We start from the raw sequence: 12968 nt of genomic DNA, 5'->3' as shown, positions 1-12968 counted from the left end.
ATGGGGTTGTACTGTAATCCCAGCTACTGAGGAGCAGAAGTGTAGGATTGCAGTTTGAAACCATCCAGGACAAAATGACTCAGAAAATAAGCTGAGCATATTTGTGTGTCTGTACTCCCAGCTAGGCAGGAGGTGGAGGTACAAGGATTATGGTCCAAGGCTAGCCTAAGGGGAAAAGTATGAAACCCCACCTACAAAAGTAAAGAAAAAGTTGGAGGTGTGACTCCTAATAGAGTGCTAGCCCGCACACGGCCTTGAGTTCAAACTTAATAAAATAAAAACGTCTTTCATATAGCTAAGGAAAATGATCATTTCTCAGGCTGATTGGAAGAGTAAATTCTTGGGCTTGGGGCATATTTGAAGCAGTGTAGCAAGCACTTACCGAGCAAAAAAGGAGACCCTGAGTTCAACCTCATACAGCCCCCCAAAAAAATAAGAAAAAGGAAATAAATTCTCTTTAAACTTAAAAATAGTGAGAGCCATATGCTGATAGCCCTTACCTTCATAGATACTCAGACAACTGAGATCTGAGGATTGTGGTTTAAAGCCAGCCTGGGCAGGAAAATCCATCAGCTTTTTATATCAAATTAACTACCAAAAAGCCAAGAGTAGAGCTGTGGTTCAAGCGGTACAGCACTAGCCCTGAACATAAACGCTCAGAGACAGCAGCGAGGCTGTGAGTGCAAGCCATAATAGGATGTCCTCGTATTTTCAGGTTAGGGGGTGTTTTTTTCAGTAGGACCTTTTCTTTTCTTTTTTGTGGCTCCTGCCTAGAGTAACCCTAGCTACTCAGGAGGCTGACCTGCTTCCATCGCTGTGTGCCTTGTTGCAGAGCCAGTCGTTTCCTGAGGGCTGGGAGAAACGCTGAGATTGAGACAGATATGAAAGAGATGGTGGGAAGGGGAGGTGGCTTCCTAATAGCATCAGCTGGGGACCAAGTTGGTAGCACATGGCCCTAAGGGATCAGTTAAGATCAAAGCTCTAGCAGAAAACATACCTGGTGTTGAATCTACTTGTGCTCATAAAAGGGGTTGAATCATGATAGTGAAAGACTAAAATTTATTCCGTGTTATTCCCAGTTTCCAACATTTTCACCCATACCCCTGATACTTGTATGTTTCTCGTAGACATCATTGTATTAACGAAGTCTTCTAATCTTACTCTGCTGACTTTATCTTGACTGTTTTTGAAATTCATCCTATGCTTTTCAAAATGCTTGAGATAATGTATCTTTGACTTTGTTTTCTAAGTTTGTTTTCTATTTCTTAACTTCTGAGACAGTCCTTCTTGTCCTATGCGTTTAACTTTTGGAGGCCTCTTGGGCTTTTCCTAACACTTGGTATTGATTTGTAGTGTCAGGCTTATTCCTGGTACAGGCTTCCCTGGTCTGAAAGTCCAAATCCAAAATGTTCCACAATCTAAGACTTTTTCAGTGCTAACACATGATGAATATGAAGAGCATTTGGACTTTCGATTTTCAAATTAGAAATGTTCATGAGGAAAAGTGTATACATATATTCTAAAATCTGGAAATTTAGAGGTCTGGAACACTTCTTGTCCCAATCATTTGAATAGGGGTTACTCAGCCTGGTGTATAGCTAAAGCAGCAGTTATGGGGTATATCACTTAAACTACTGTTCAGATCAAAATACATTTATTTTGTAACTCCTCAAGAGTTTGATGGGCTATTTAAAAATGATTTCTTCCGTATCTGTGGAGGGTTTCTTACCCTTCTACTAGACTTTGGTTCTTGAGTGTTGTTTGTGCTTTATCTGATAATAATGCTTTTTGTCTTTATTGCTTTGAAAGTTATTTAGACTTGCCTTACTGATAGCAAGTAATGAATTTGAAGTGTTTGAAATGATCTTGGAAAATATGTGATTGCATATTTGTTAGTTGATATATCCTATTATTTTTCATTTTCTTGATGTGAATAAAAATATGGCATCATATTTAGTGAGAGCTCTTAGCTTTACTCCAGACCTTCTTTCTCATTGTCTCCTGTCATTCTCTTTTATTTATTTATTTTTTTGTCTTGACATTTCTCTTCAATGTAGAGGGTTATTCTGAAGGAATTAAAAGCTGATTTGAAGATGTGGAGAATGTGACTATAACTCCGCAAATCTTCTTGGGTCCTAAAACATATGTGGGTTGTATTTTTTTTAAATTTTATTTTATTTGTGAACATACTGTACAGAGGGGTTACAATTACATGGGCAGGATAATGCGTACATTTCTTACCAAGCATTGCAGCCTCCTCCTTTTGTTTACCCTTCACATCCCTTCCCAGCCTCCCCCCTCCCCCCCAATCCCAATCCTTCTCCTTCCTCCCCATACCCCCCCCCCGCACTGACGTTGTAAAGCTCATTTTGGACATGATAACTTGTACTTCTCATTGTTGCAACAGGTCCACCTGTATCCTTAAACAACTGGTTTTTCCCATCTCCTCCACAAGTTATACTGACATCAAATATAGTGAAAGCAGGGGTTATTCTGTGGGGGAGGGACATACAAAGCAACAAAGAGATAATCTTATAAATGCATGCATGAAAGAAAAAAACATTAAAATACATATCTAAGGGTTCATTTTCCTGACATCACATTATCTGACCTTTTCCGCTTGACTCATGTATATACTAGATATTGCAAATAAGGGAAACCATGGGACCTATGTTTCTTTGGGCCTGGCTTACTTCACTTAATATAATTTTTTCCAAGTTTTTCCATTTCCTAACAAATGGGGCAATGTCATTCTTTCTGATGGAGGCATAGAATTCCATTGTGTATATATACCACATTTTCTTGATCCATTCATCTACTGAGGGGCATCTGGGTTGGTTCCATATCTTAGCTATGGTAAATAATGCTGCAATAAACATTGTTGTGCTGGTAGCTTTAGTGTGGTCTTGTTTGTAAACATTTGGGTAAATGCCCAAAAGTGGGATTGCTGGGTCATAGGGGAGTTCTATGTGAAGTCTTTTGAGGAACCTCCATACTGCTTTCCAAAGTGGTTGAACAAGTTTATATTCCCACCAACAATGAAGTAAGGTTCCTTTCTGTCCACATCCCCTCCAGCATCTGTTGTTAGAGTTCTTGATTTTTGCCGTTCTAACTGGGGTGAGGTGATATCTCAATGTTGTTTTGATTTGCATTTCTTTTATGGCTAGGGATGTTGAACATTTCTTCATGTGTCTATTGGCCATCCTTCTTTCTTCTTCAGAGAATTTTCTCTTTAAGTCTTTCGCCCACTTATTTATTGGGCAGTTGTTTCTTTGAGGATTTGTTGTTGGGTGGTTTAATTTTTTGAGTTCCAAGTCTATTTTAGATATGAGACCCTTGTCCGTTGTATGGCTAGTAAAGATCTTCTCCCAATCCGTGGGCTTTCTATTGATCTTGCTAGCTATGTCATTTGCCCTGCAGAAGCTCTGCAACTTTATGCAATCCCATTTGTCCAACCTTTCTTTGATTTGTTGTGTTTCCGGGTCTCTATTCAAAAAATTTCGGCCTGTGCCAAGGAGACCTAGGGTTTCTCCCATTCCATCCTGTAATGTTTTCAGAGTGTCCACTTTCACTCTGAGGTCTTTGATCCATTTGGAGTTGATTCTGGTGCAGGGTGATATATAAGGATCTAGCTTTAGTTTTCTATATGTAGTTAACCAATTTTGCCAGCACCATTTACTGAAGAGGCTGTCTTTGTTCCATTCTATTGTTTTAGCTCCCTTATCGAAGATTAGATGGCTATAGGTCTGTAGGTTCATTTCTGGGTTTTCAATTCTATTCCATTGGTCCTGAGGTCTGTTCTTATGCCAATACCAAGCTGTTTTGATTACTATGGCTTTATAGTAGAGTTTGAAATTTGGTATTGATATTCCTCCAGCAGTGTTCTTTCCATTGAGGAGCGTTTTTGCTATTCGGGGTCTTTTATTGTTCCATATGAATTTTTGGATTGCCTCTTCTATTTCCTTGAAGAATGAGGTTGGAATTTTGATAGGTATTGCGTTGAATTTGTAGATAGCCTTGGGAAGTATTGCCATTTTCACGATGTTAATCTTTCCAATCCAGGAGCAAGGGAGGCTTTGCCATTTTTTTAGTTCTGTGTTGATTTCCTTTTTCAAGATTTTAAAGTTTTCATCATAGAGGTCCTTCACTTCTTTAATTAAGTTAATTCCTAGGTATTTTATTTTTTGTGGGGCTATTACAAATGGAGTTGCTTTCCTAATTTCAGCCACACTTTTCTCATTGTTGGCATACAGAAAAGCCATTGATTTTTGGGGGTTAATTTTATAACCTGCTACTTTGCCAAAGTTTTGAATCAGCTTGAGTAATTTGGGAGTGGAGTCTATGGGATTCTTTAAGTACAAGATCATGTCATCTGCAAAGAGGGAGAGTTTTATTTCTTCTTTCCCTATTTGGATCCCCTTTATGTCTGCATCTTGTCTTATTGCTGTAGCTAGGCATTCTAATACTAGATTGAAGAGAAGTGGAGAGAGTGGGCATCCTTGTCTTGTTCCTGAGTTGAGGAAATGGCTTTAGTTTTTCACCATTGAGTATAATGCTGGCTGTAGGTTTGTCATATACAGCCTTTATTGTATTGAGGAATGTTCCATGGATTCCTAATTTTTCCAAAACCTTCATCATGAAGGGGTGTTGGATCTTGTCGAATGCTTTTTCTGCGTCTATTGAGATAACCATGTGGTTCTTATTCTTGCTCCTGTTGATGTGATGAATAATATTAATTGATTTGCGTATATTGAACCAGCTTTGCATCCCTGAAATGAATCCTGTTTGATCATGGTGTATGATTTTTTGGATGAATTGTTGAAGTCGGTTGTATTTTTTTTTTAACTTGACCAAACTGAAGAGCAAGCTAGGAGAAACTGAGTATTCAAACTGAGGAAGCCAGAAAATATGTGGGTTTTTTAAAGCTGTTTTTCACATTGGTAGTCATTAGTGGGTTTCAGAATACAAAATAACCTAATTTTAAGTTCTAAAATGGTATATTGAAATTGATGGTTCTTTTACTTTGAAAAGTAGTAACAAGAGCCACTGTAAACATTGAAAATTAGTGAACTTAAATTGGTTTTTCACAATGTGTTTCAGATCAAAAATTATTAAATGAAGTCCTTACATATCATCAAATGGATAATTTTTCTAAATTCTCAACTAAACAGGTATGTAAATTAGGATTACCAATATGAAGGCAATATAAAGTCTACTTAGGATTATTTTCATGTGAAATTGAATTTTCAGTTTTTCTTAAACCTTTGATTGTTGTAATGACAAAGCTTATTTTCACTTAAAATTTTTTCCCAGAGTTGGAACTGATATTATGTACAATCTCAAAATAATAAATTTCTAAAATGAGAATTCATCAAGTTTGAAGTATCCTAAATTGTTTCTCAAGATGTATCTAGCTGTAAGCTGTAACTCCTGTCATTCTTAGGCACGATGGCCTGGCCTGAAGAGGTAGGAAGAGCAGCAGCTAGTAGTAGAGACTGTGCAGGCTGTGAACATATGAAGAACTTACAGCCAACCTTGTACTAAATGGGGAGAATTTAAAGCAGCCCCTCCAAAATAAGGAGGGAGACAAGAGTGGGTCGACTCTGCCAGAACAATAAGGCAAGGCGAAAAAATAAAAATAGAAGCAGAAGAAGTCAAATTTAACACCTTAAAAACCCCAATATAAAACTTGGATGTTATTACCATTTGAGCATAGTATAGTATATAATAAAAAATCTTTCTTTTTTACCATCAACAATATACAAAGAAAGAAAACAGGAAAACTAACTAAGTTGGTAAAAGACACTATGATAAAAAGTATAAAACATTGAAAAAGAAGTCAAAGAAGACACTGGAAATGGGAAGACTTCTCATTCCATGTCTAACCAAAAATGGCTAGACTACTGAAAGCAATCTAAGATCTAATGCCATCCCCATTAAAATCCCAGTGAACTTCACAGTGGTGGAAAAATCAAACTTAAAATTCATGTGGAAGCACAAAATATCCGGAAGAGCAAAGCAACCCTGAGCCAAAAAGAACAGTGCTAGGGGTAACACAATGCCTGACTTCAAATATACTACAGAACCGTAGTAATAAAACAGCCTAGCATGGGCACAAAAACAGTTATGTAGACCACTGGAACAGAACAGGGATCCACCAGCCGGGCGCTGGTGGCTCACGCCTGTAATCCTAGCTACTCAGGAGGCTGAGATCTGAGGATCGCGGTTCAAAGCCAGCCCGGGCAGGAGAGACCGTGAGACTCCTATCTCCAATAAACCACCAGAAAACCGGAAGTGGCGCTGTAGCTCAAGTGGTAGAGCGCTCGCCTTGAGCTGAAGAGCTGAGGGACAGCGCCCAGGCCCAGAGTTCAAGCCCCACGACCGACAAAAAAAAAAAACAACAGGGATCCACAGATGACTGAGCCATATCATTTCAGACATCAGAATTTTAACAAAGGAACCAACAGCCTACATAGGAGAAAAAAATAGCCTTTTCAACCATGGGGCTGAGAAAATGAATATCTTCACGTTAAAGACAAACTAGATTACTCTCACCCTGTGCTAAAACCAATTCAGAATGAGATCAAAGACCTTAATGTAATGCCAGAAGAAGTTTTGAAACTAGTATTGGAAAGCAAAGGGAAAAATGGAAGACATACACATGGGCAGGAACTTCCTGAATAGAACTTCATTAGTTTGGCAAATAAGAGAAGGATTGACAATTGAATTATATCCAACTAGAGCTTCCGAACAGCAAAGAAAACAGTTACTAGAATGGAGAGACAGATTACAGAGTAGGAGACAAATTTCGAAAGCTATTTATCTGTCACAGATTAATAAGCAGAGTGTATAAACAACTAAAAAAAATTAAACACCAAAAGAGCCAATAATCCAGTTAATAAATGGGCAAATACACTGAACAGTCCAGACGAGGAATATATAATGAAGAAAAAATTTTCATGTTTCTATTATGTGAGCCATGACTGTAGCTCTTTTCTTCATATTTCTAATTTACCACAAGTGTATAATGATGTATGGCTCTTATACCAAATGCACTTCAATTTCATAAAGGTGATTTTTTTCTTTTTCTCATTTTTGAATTATATTGCTATAATTTATAATATAAAAATTTGAATTGGGAAGTGGCGCTGTGGTTCGAGTGGTAGAGCGCTAGCCTTGAGCTGAAGAGCTGAGGGACAGCGTTCAGGTCCAGAATTCAAGCCCCATGACCGACAAAAAATTTGAATTGTACTTAATTTTCAACCACTGTCAGTATTGGCTAGAATCATGAGAAAACATTCTAAAATAACACTTTTCTGTTCTAGAAAGCTGTCCTCAAAGGAGATGGAGATGACACATTAGTAAACTCAGTAGTTGACCAAAGGTAAAGTATCACCAAAAATAATATTTTTGTAGTTATATTATCAATTGAAAAATTCCTTTAATTTCATGATCTTCTGTAGTTTATAAGAAAATACTGTAGAGTCTGTAAAAGTGGGTTGCAGTGGTGACTTTTCCTGATCCCTCAGGAGACACTCAGAATATACTTGAAAACACGTTAGTTTACTATGACAAACTCTGGAGAGGGAGGCTGCTACTGGAGTGTTAGGGTATGGAGGTTACGCACTATTAAACAGCCTGCAATGCTCAAACCGTCCTACTCTGCTGCACACACGCAACCAAGACATTTCCCAAAGTATTAATTGTGCTAAGATCAAAAAAAAAAAAAATATGTGCTTAAAGCTGATAGCCAGTGGCTCATGCCTGTAATCCTAGCTCCTCAGAAAGCTAATACTTGGAAGATTGTAGTTTGAGACCACCTCAAGAAAAAATTACTTGAGACTCCATCTACAAAATGCTAGAGAAGAGGCAGGGCTCCAGTGGTAGAAGCCCCAGTGTACATACAGGCACACAAATACCAATTTTGGAAAAAAGGTAAAATACAAATTGTTATGTGAAAATAAATTTTTATGTGAAATTTTTTCACTTGTTATATACTTACTAAACTGAATGGAGGGGCTGGGAAGGTATCTCAATGCTAGAGTGCTTGCCTTGCATGCAGGAGGCCCTGGGTTCGATTCCTCAGTACCACATACGCAGAAAAACCTGGAAGTGGCGCTGTGGCTCAAGTGGAGAGCAGTAGCCTTGAGCTGAAGAGCTGAGGGACAGCGCCCAGGCCCAGAATTCAGGCCCCACCACCTATCAAAAAAAAAAAAAAAAGATTTTAAGCTGAATGGAACTAAATATACTAGATTTTTAATTCTGGGTTGTTTCCTTTAGCTTTTTAGCTCTTCTTATTACTGAGTATGATAAACATCTGGAGGCACTAAATGAACAGCTAAAATACTATCAGGTATGACATCATCATAAACTTCCACATTTTATTGAGATAGAAAAGTAATAGATTCCTAATTGTTTTAATTAATGAACTGATGAATTGAAAAAATTTATTGTAATTAATATATAAGTACGTGTGAGTGTGTGTGTGTGTGTGTGTGTGTGTGTGTGTGTGTGTGTGTGTGTTTAAAGATTATCCTTAGTTTTATTATTTAGGTTCATTATTTTCTTGTTTTGTCAGAAGCTTCTCTTAGAAGAATGTAGAAGAATCTCTTAATCACATTGTTCTTTGCTTCTGTTTTCTTTAAACTGTCTCAGACCTTGAGTGTTATCCTCATTCCTCCTGTATTTTTCATTTGCAGAACAAACTTTTTCAAATATTGTCTCTTCACAAACATCTTTGACTGATATCTTTTAGATATTATTGATATAATGTAGGCCTAACCTGTCACAACTTCTTGTCTGTCATCTTTAGTCATGGAGTTGAAGAACAAAGGGCCCAACGCCTCTGACCTACGCTTGGGGGAAGCTAGAATAACAGTATAGAATTGTTCAGGATACAGACTGGGTTTCAGTGAATTTCATTCGTCAAATACAACTAATACTTACGACACATTTCTTTCAGCTGAGACGTCTTTTATATTTTTTCCCCAGAATTTCTAATACTAGGGTACCATGCAATAGAAGCATTCCCTAGCTAGAACATACATGTCTCATGCTAAGCCTGCCAGCAGGTGATGATAGCTCTGTATTTGGATTAATTCAGTATGGTAAGGATAGCAGAGTGACGTTTGTGCACAGGTAATGACTATAAAAACAACACTTGAGACAAAAAGTTTTCTCCGAATGGTGCTGTGAGAGTGGCAGACCCTAAATACTTTGACTGTTTCTCTTCTCTTGGTACATGGACATAGTATGCTGTGTTCCTCAGCTTGTTGTCACTGGGACAAAAAGCCTTTGAGAAATCCACTTAAAGGGAGAAAGGTTTATTGTACTTAATGATTTTAGAAGTTCCAATCCAAGGTCAGCTGGCTCTATTGCTTTGGGCCTGAGGAATAACAGAATACCATGGCAACAGGAACATAGTGAAGTGAGGACTCAGTTCATGGTAGCCAGAAAGGAGAAGGACACAAGACAGGGAGACAGACAGACACACGACACACACACACACACGACACACACACACACACACACACACACACACACACGACACACACACACACACACACGAAGAGGAGAAGGGGACCATGGACAAAGTATGCCTTCAAATTCAGGTCCTCCAGTGACCTACTTCCTCCAGTGAGTCCCTGCTGATGGCCTGTTGAGCCTACTCTGTTGAAGGCAGAGCCTTTGGGACCAAGGCCTGAGCCCCGAGCGTGGCTGTCCTGGAGCATTACTGTAATACTGGAGTCTGTGGAGAACTTTGTATCCAACTGTACATACACCTTTGACTATCTGATGAATGACAAATGCCAGGACTCAGAGGAACAAGACCGTTAGAATGTGGCAACCTATATTTTTCTATTAATTATTACTATTCTGTTACTAGCTTAATGTTAGCATTACTAAAAAACACATAACCCCTTTGTTTTTCCATTACATTGTAGACTGTCATTCCCATGTTATTCTCTAATACATATAAAAGTGAACCAGAAATTGAAAAACAGGCACTTCTTTTACATTTTTTTCCTATTTACCATAATCCAGTTTTTAAGCTAGTTTATTTTCTAATCTTTACTGTGCACATTTTAGCTTCTGGTTAGATTTAAGCCAGTATCTCTTTAATTGCTGAAGAATAATAGAGAGCAAATCTTGCACAAACAGTTTTTTGCACTTTTTTTTAGGACTAGCAAATACTCAAAAGTTCCTACTGAGTTCACCAAATTACTATGGTGACTTACTGTGATATGGTTTTTATTTACAGAATAGGTAGTTATCTTTAAATTAAATCCTTTTAAATATTTTATAGTCTGCTACTGTATGCGTTTCATCAGATATTTTACTAAGATGTTCAACTTTATTTTTCCCTTGGTATTCTTAGCACCTGAAAATTATCCTAAATCAATGAAAAGCTACCATAGGAAACTTGAGTTTCTGATGAAACACTTGTTCCTTTTAGAGAGGAAAAAAGATGTTGATAGCTACTTCTAGGAAGAGTTGTTCACTTAGATGTTTCTTAGTAAAACTAATTCTAACAATTTAGTGACTTCGTTAAAAAATAAGATATCTAAAAGCAAGAAAAGTATTACTTCAGTTCCTTATATGAGGGACTTTCTGCTTGAAATGTAAGTATCAGGGAAAATTTTGGTGATTAATACTTTTCCAAATATTTTGAAATATTTTACAGTAAAGGATTTTTCATGAGACTGTTATGCTCCACTTTTGATTTTAGCTAGTATATATATATATACTATTTAATATTTGACGATAAGGAATACTTTCCAAGATAAACTTTTTTATAACATACCTATTTCATCAAATCATGAAACGGAGATAATGGCCACAATAACACCCAAACTTCCTCTGGCATTCAGGACCCTGCACCTGCCTTTTCTGATTGTATCACTGCATCACTCCATGCATGGTTAGTGCTTAATTGTCTGATGGTAAATTAATTCATTCTGGTGGATTGTGGTTCAGGCACAGCAGGGACCTGGGAGGAAATCAACTTTTATGCCACTTTGTAGTTAGAATTGGCCATTGCCGACTCCCACCCAAGCTGCCTTGAGCTTCTCTGGTCGAAAGGGAGACAGACTACTCAGAGAAGTGCCTGTCCCCCGTGTGGCTTGCCAGTCCCCCTGCTTGGTTCCTCTCCTTTAACCCAGGGAACAGTCAAGACCGATGGGCACACTTATTCACAGCAAGGTCTTACACGGCCTCCCCAACGGTCTACTCTTACTCAGAACTATTGATCTTCTGCCTTCATCCTGTTACACGTTTTTCTTTGGAATCTGAAGTGGCACTTGTTAACCTGTTTACCTATTGAAGAATATACCCATTTATACGGGATTCACCTAACTTGAAGAGAATTAATTAGGATACACATTGAAGATACAGGAATCAACTGGAAGTGTGGCTCACAGGTAGAACCTGCCTAGCAAACACAAGACCCTGAGTTCAAACCTCATTACTGAAAAAAAAACCAAAAAAATAAAACAAAACATACCGAATCATCTGGTATTTGCTATAGTATCATACTGACATGTATCATCTGCTTTTGTAGCTATAAATTTTAGTGACTACATTCATAAATTTCCCAATATTTTACATAAAAATATTTAGTCTTCAAAATGAATGTTTTCTGTCCTATCCATATTTAATATGGTTTGCTAAAAGTAATGAGTAATTTCTGTGTCTGTACTAATGCCATAGAGTCTGCCTGCATGTAAATGGACTAGTGAGTGGCAGTCTCATTGTGTACAAAATACATTGCTGTTCTTCATTTTACTCTTTCAGCAACAGATGGGTGAGATGAAATTGCATCTTGAAAATGTCATTAAGGAAAATGAAAGGTAAATCAGTTAGCTATTGATTTCTTTGGGTTTTTTGCTTGTTGTAGAAAACTTGTATTTGGTATGTATAAGCCTATTTAGTCACAGTGTAGACTCCAGAGTCTGAGTTTTCTGTTTGACTCCTGGTTTCAGTACATGTGGCTTGACCAGTTAGTTGTTTAACATCTTTCTGCTTAGTTTCTGTGTTTGTAAATTGGAGATAGCAGTGCGTTTTTCATAAGACTGACTGTAAGGGAGAAAGCAATGGCTAGGAATAGGCTACATAGTAAATGCTGTAAGTATTGACAGGTACTAACGTGATGTGGAATATGTATGTGTACATATATATGTGCGTATATACATATATACATATATATGCATATGTATATACGTATATATGTATGTGTATATGTGGATCTTAGGAAGCATGCTGATGGAATGCAAACTTGATAACTTAACTACCCTCGGTGACAAGCTCAGAATGCCACTAATACATGATTCTCCATTACTAGAGAGCTGTGTCTAAAATTATTCCTTCGTTTTACTATATCTGAAGACATGTTCTAAATGTTTGAGTTGTTCTAGTTTCAAAGAAAATATAGTATTAATAGATCTCTTGTACATGTTTTAGGCAGATGGATGTGATTTCCTTTGTAGTTTACACCTTGTAATTTATGGACTATAAATAGTATTTTCTACTTACAGTAAATAAATGTTTTCAATATTATGGAATAATTTCTTTTTATGTTTATATCACTGTAAGTTAAAAGTCTTTTAGAGTTGTATCTCCTTGCTTGGCAAGGGGCTTTAGTTTAAATATGAAATGCCTGCAATTTACTGTTACGATGAAAGGCTTTCAGAATTACGGTCAAGCTTTTGTGAAGATATTTTAAAGAAGAAAATGTGTAATAGTATTGAATTCCTAACCAGCAACTATTTTGTTATCTTCTGCTTAACTCTAATAATATAAATGAATTTTGTGAAACACAATGGAGAAAATAACATAATACTATAGAGTGTAAGGCACTATTTTATTTAATTGGTTAAATGAAAATGTTAGCATTTAAATTATATCTAAATCAGTTCTTTTACTTATTACTAAATTGCATCTGAATTGTGTTGAGTTTGGAGATTGGGCCT

General features: G+C 37.2%; 1 protein-coding gene across 3 annotated transcripts in view; it reads left to right on the top strand.

The window, feature by feature from the left end:
* The window catches only part of Sclt1 (sodium channel and clathrin linker 1), a 68060-nt gene that overhangs the window by 5016 nt on the left and 50076 nt on the right, over positions 1 to 12968 (top strand). For all 3 annotated transcript variants that reach the window (XM_070022085.1, XM_070022086.1, XM_070022087.1), the window contains exons 2-5: positions 5101 to 5171; positions 7326 to 7384; positions 8281 to 8353; positions 11794 to 11849. In XM_070022085.1, the coding sequence (XP_069878186.1) occupies positions 5101 to 5171; positions 7326 to 7384; positions 8281 to 8353; positions 11794 to 11849 (259 nt within the window). The remainder of the gene's footprint in view (positions 1 to 5100; positions 5172 to 7325; positions 7385 to 8280; positions 8354 to 11793; positions 11850 to 12968) is intronic.

Source organism: Dipodomys merriami, unplaced genomic scaffold, assembly GCF_024711535.1.
Source record: "Dipodomys merriami isolate MVZ:Mamm:240054 unplaced genomic scaffold, mDipMer1.0.p SCAF_15, whole genome shotgun sequence".
Taxonomy (NCBI): Eukaryota; Metazoa; Chordata; class Mammalia; order Rodentia; family Heteromyidae; genus Dipodomys; species Dipodomys merriami.
The sequence above is the reverse complement of the archived record's forward strand: the minus strand, read 5'-3'. Positions and strand labels throughout refer to the sequence as shown.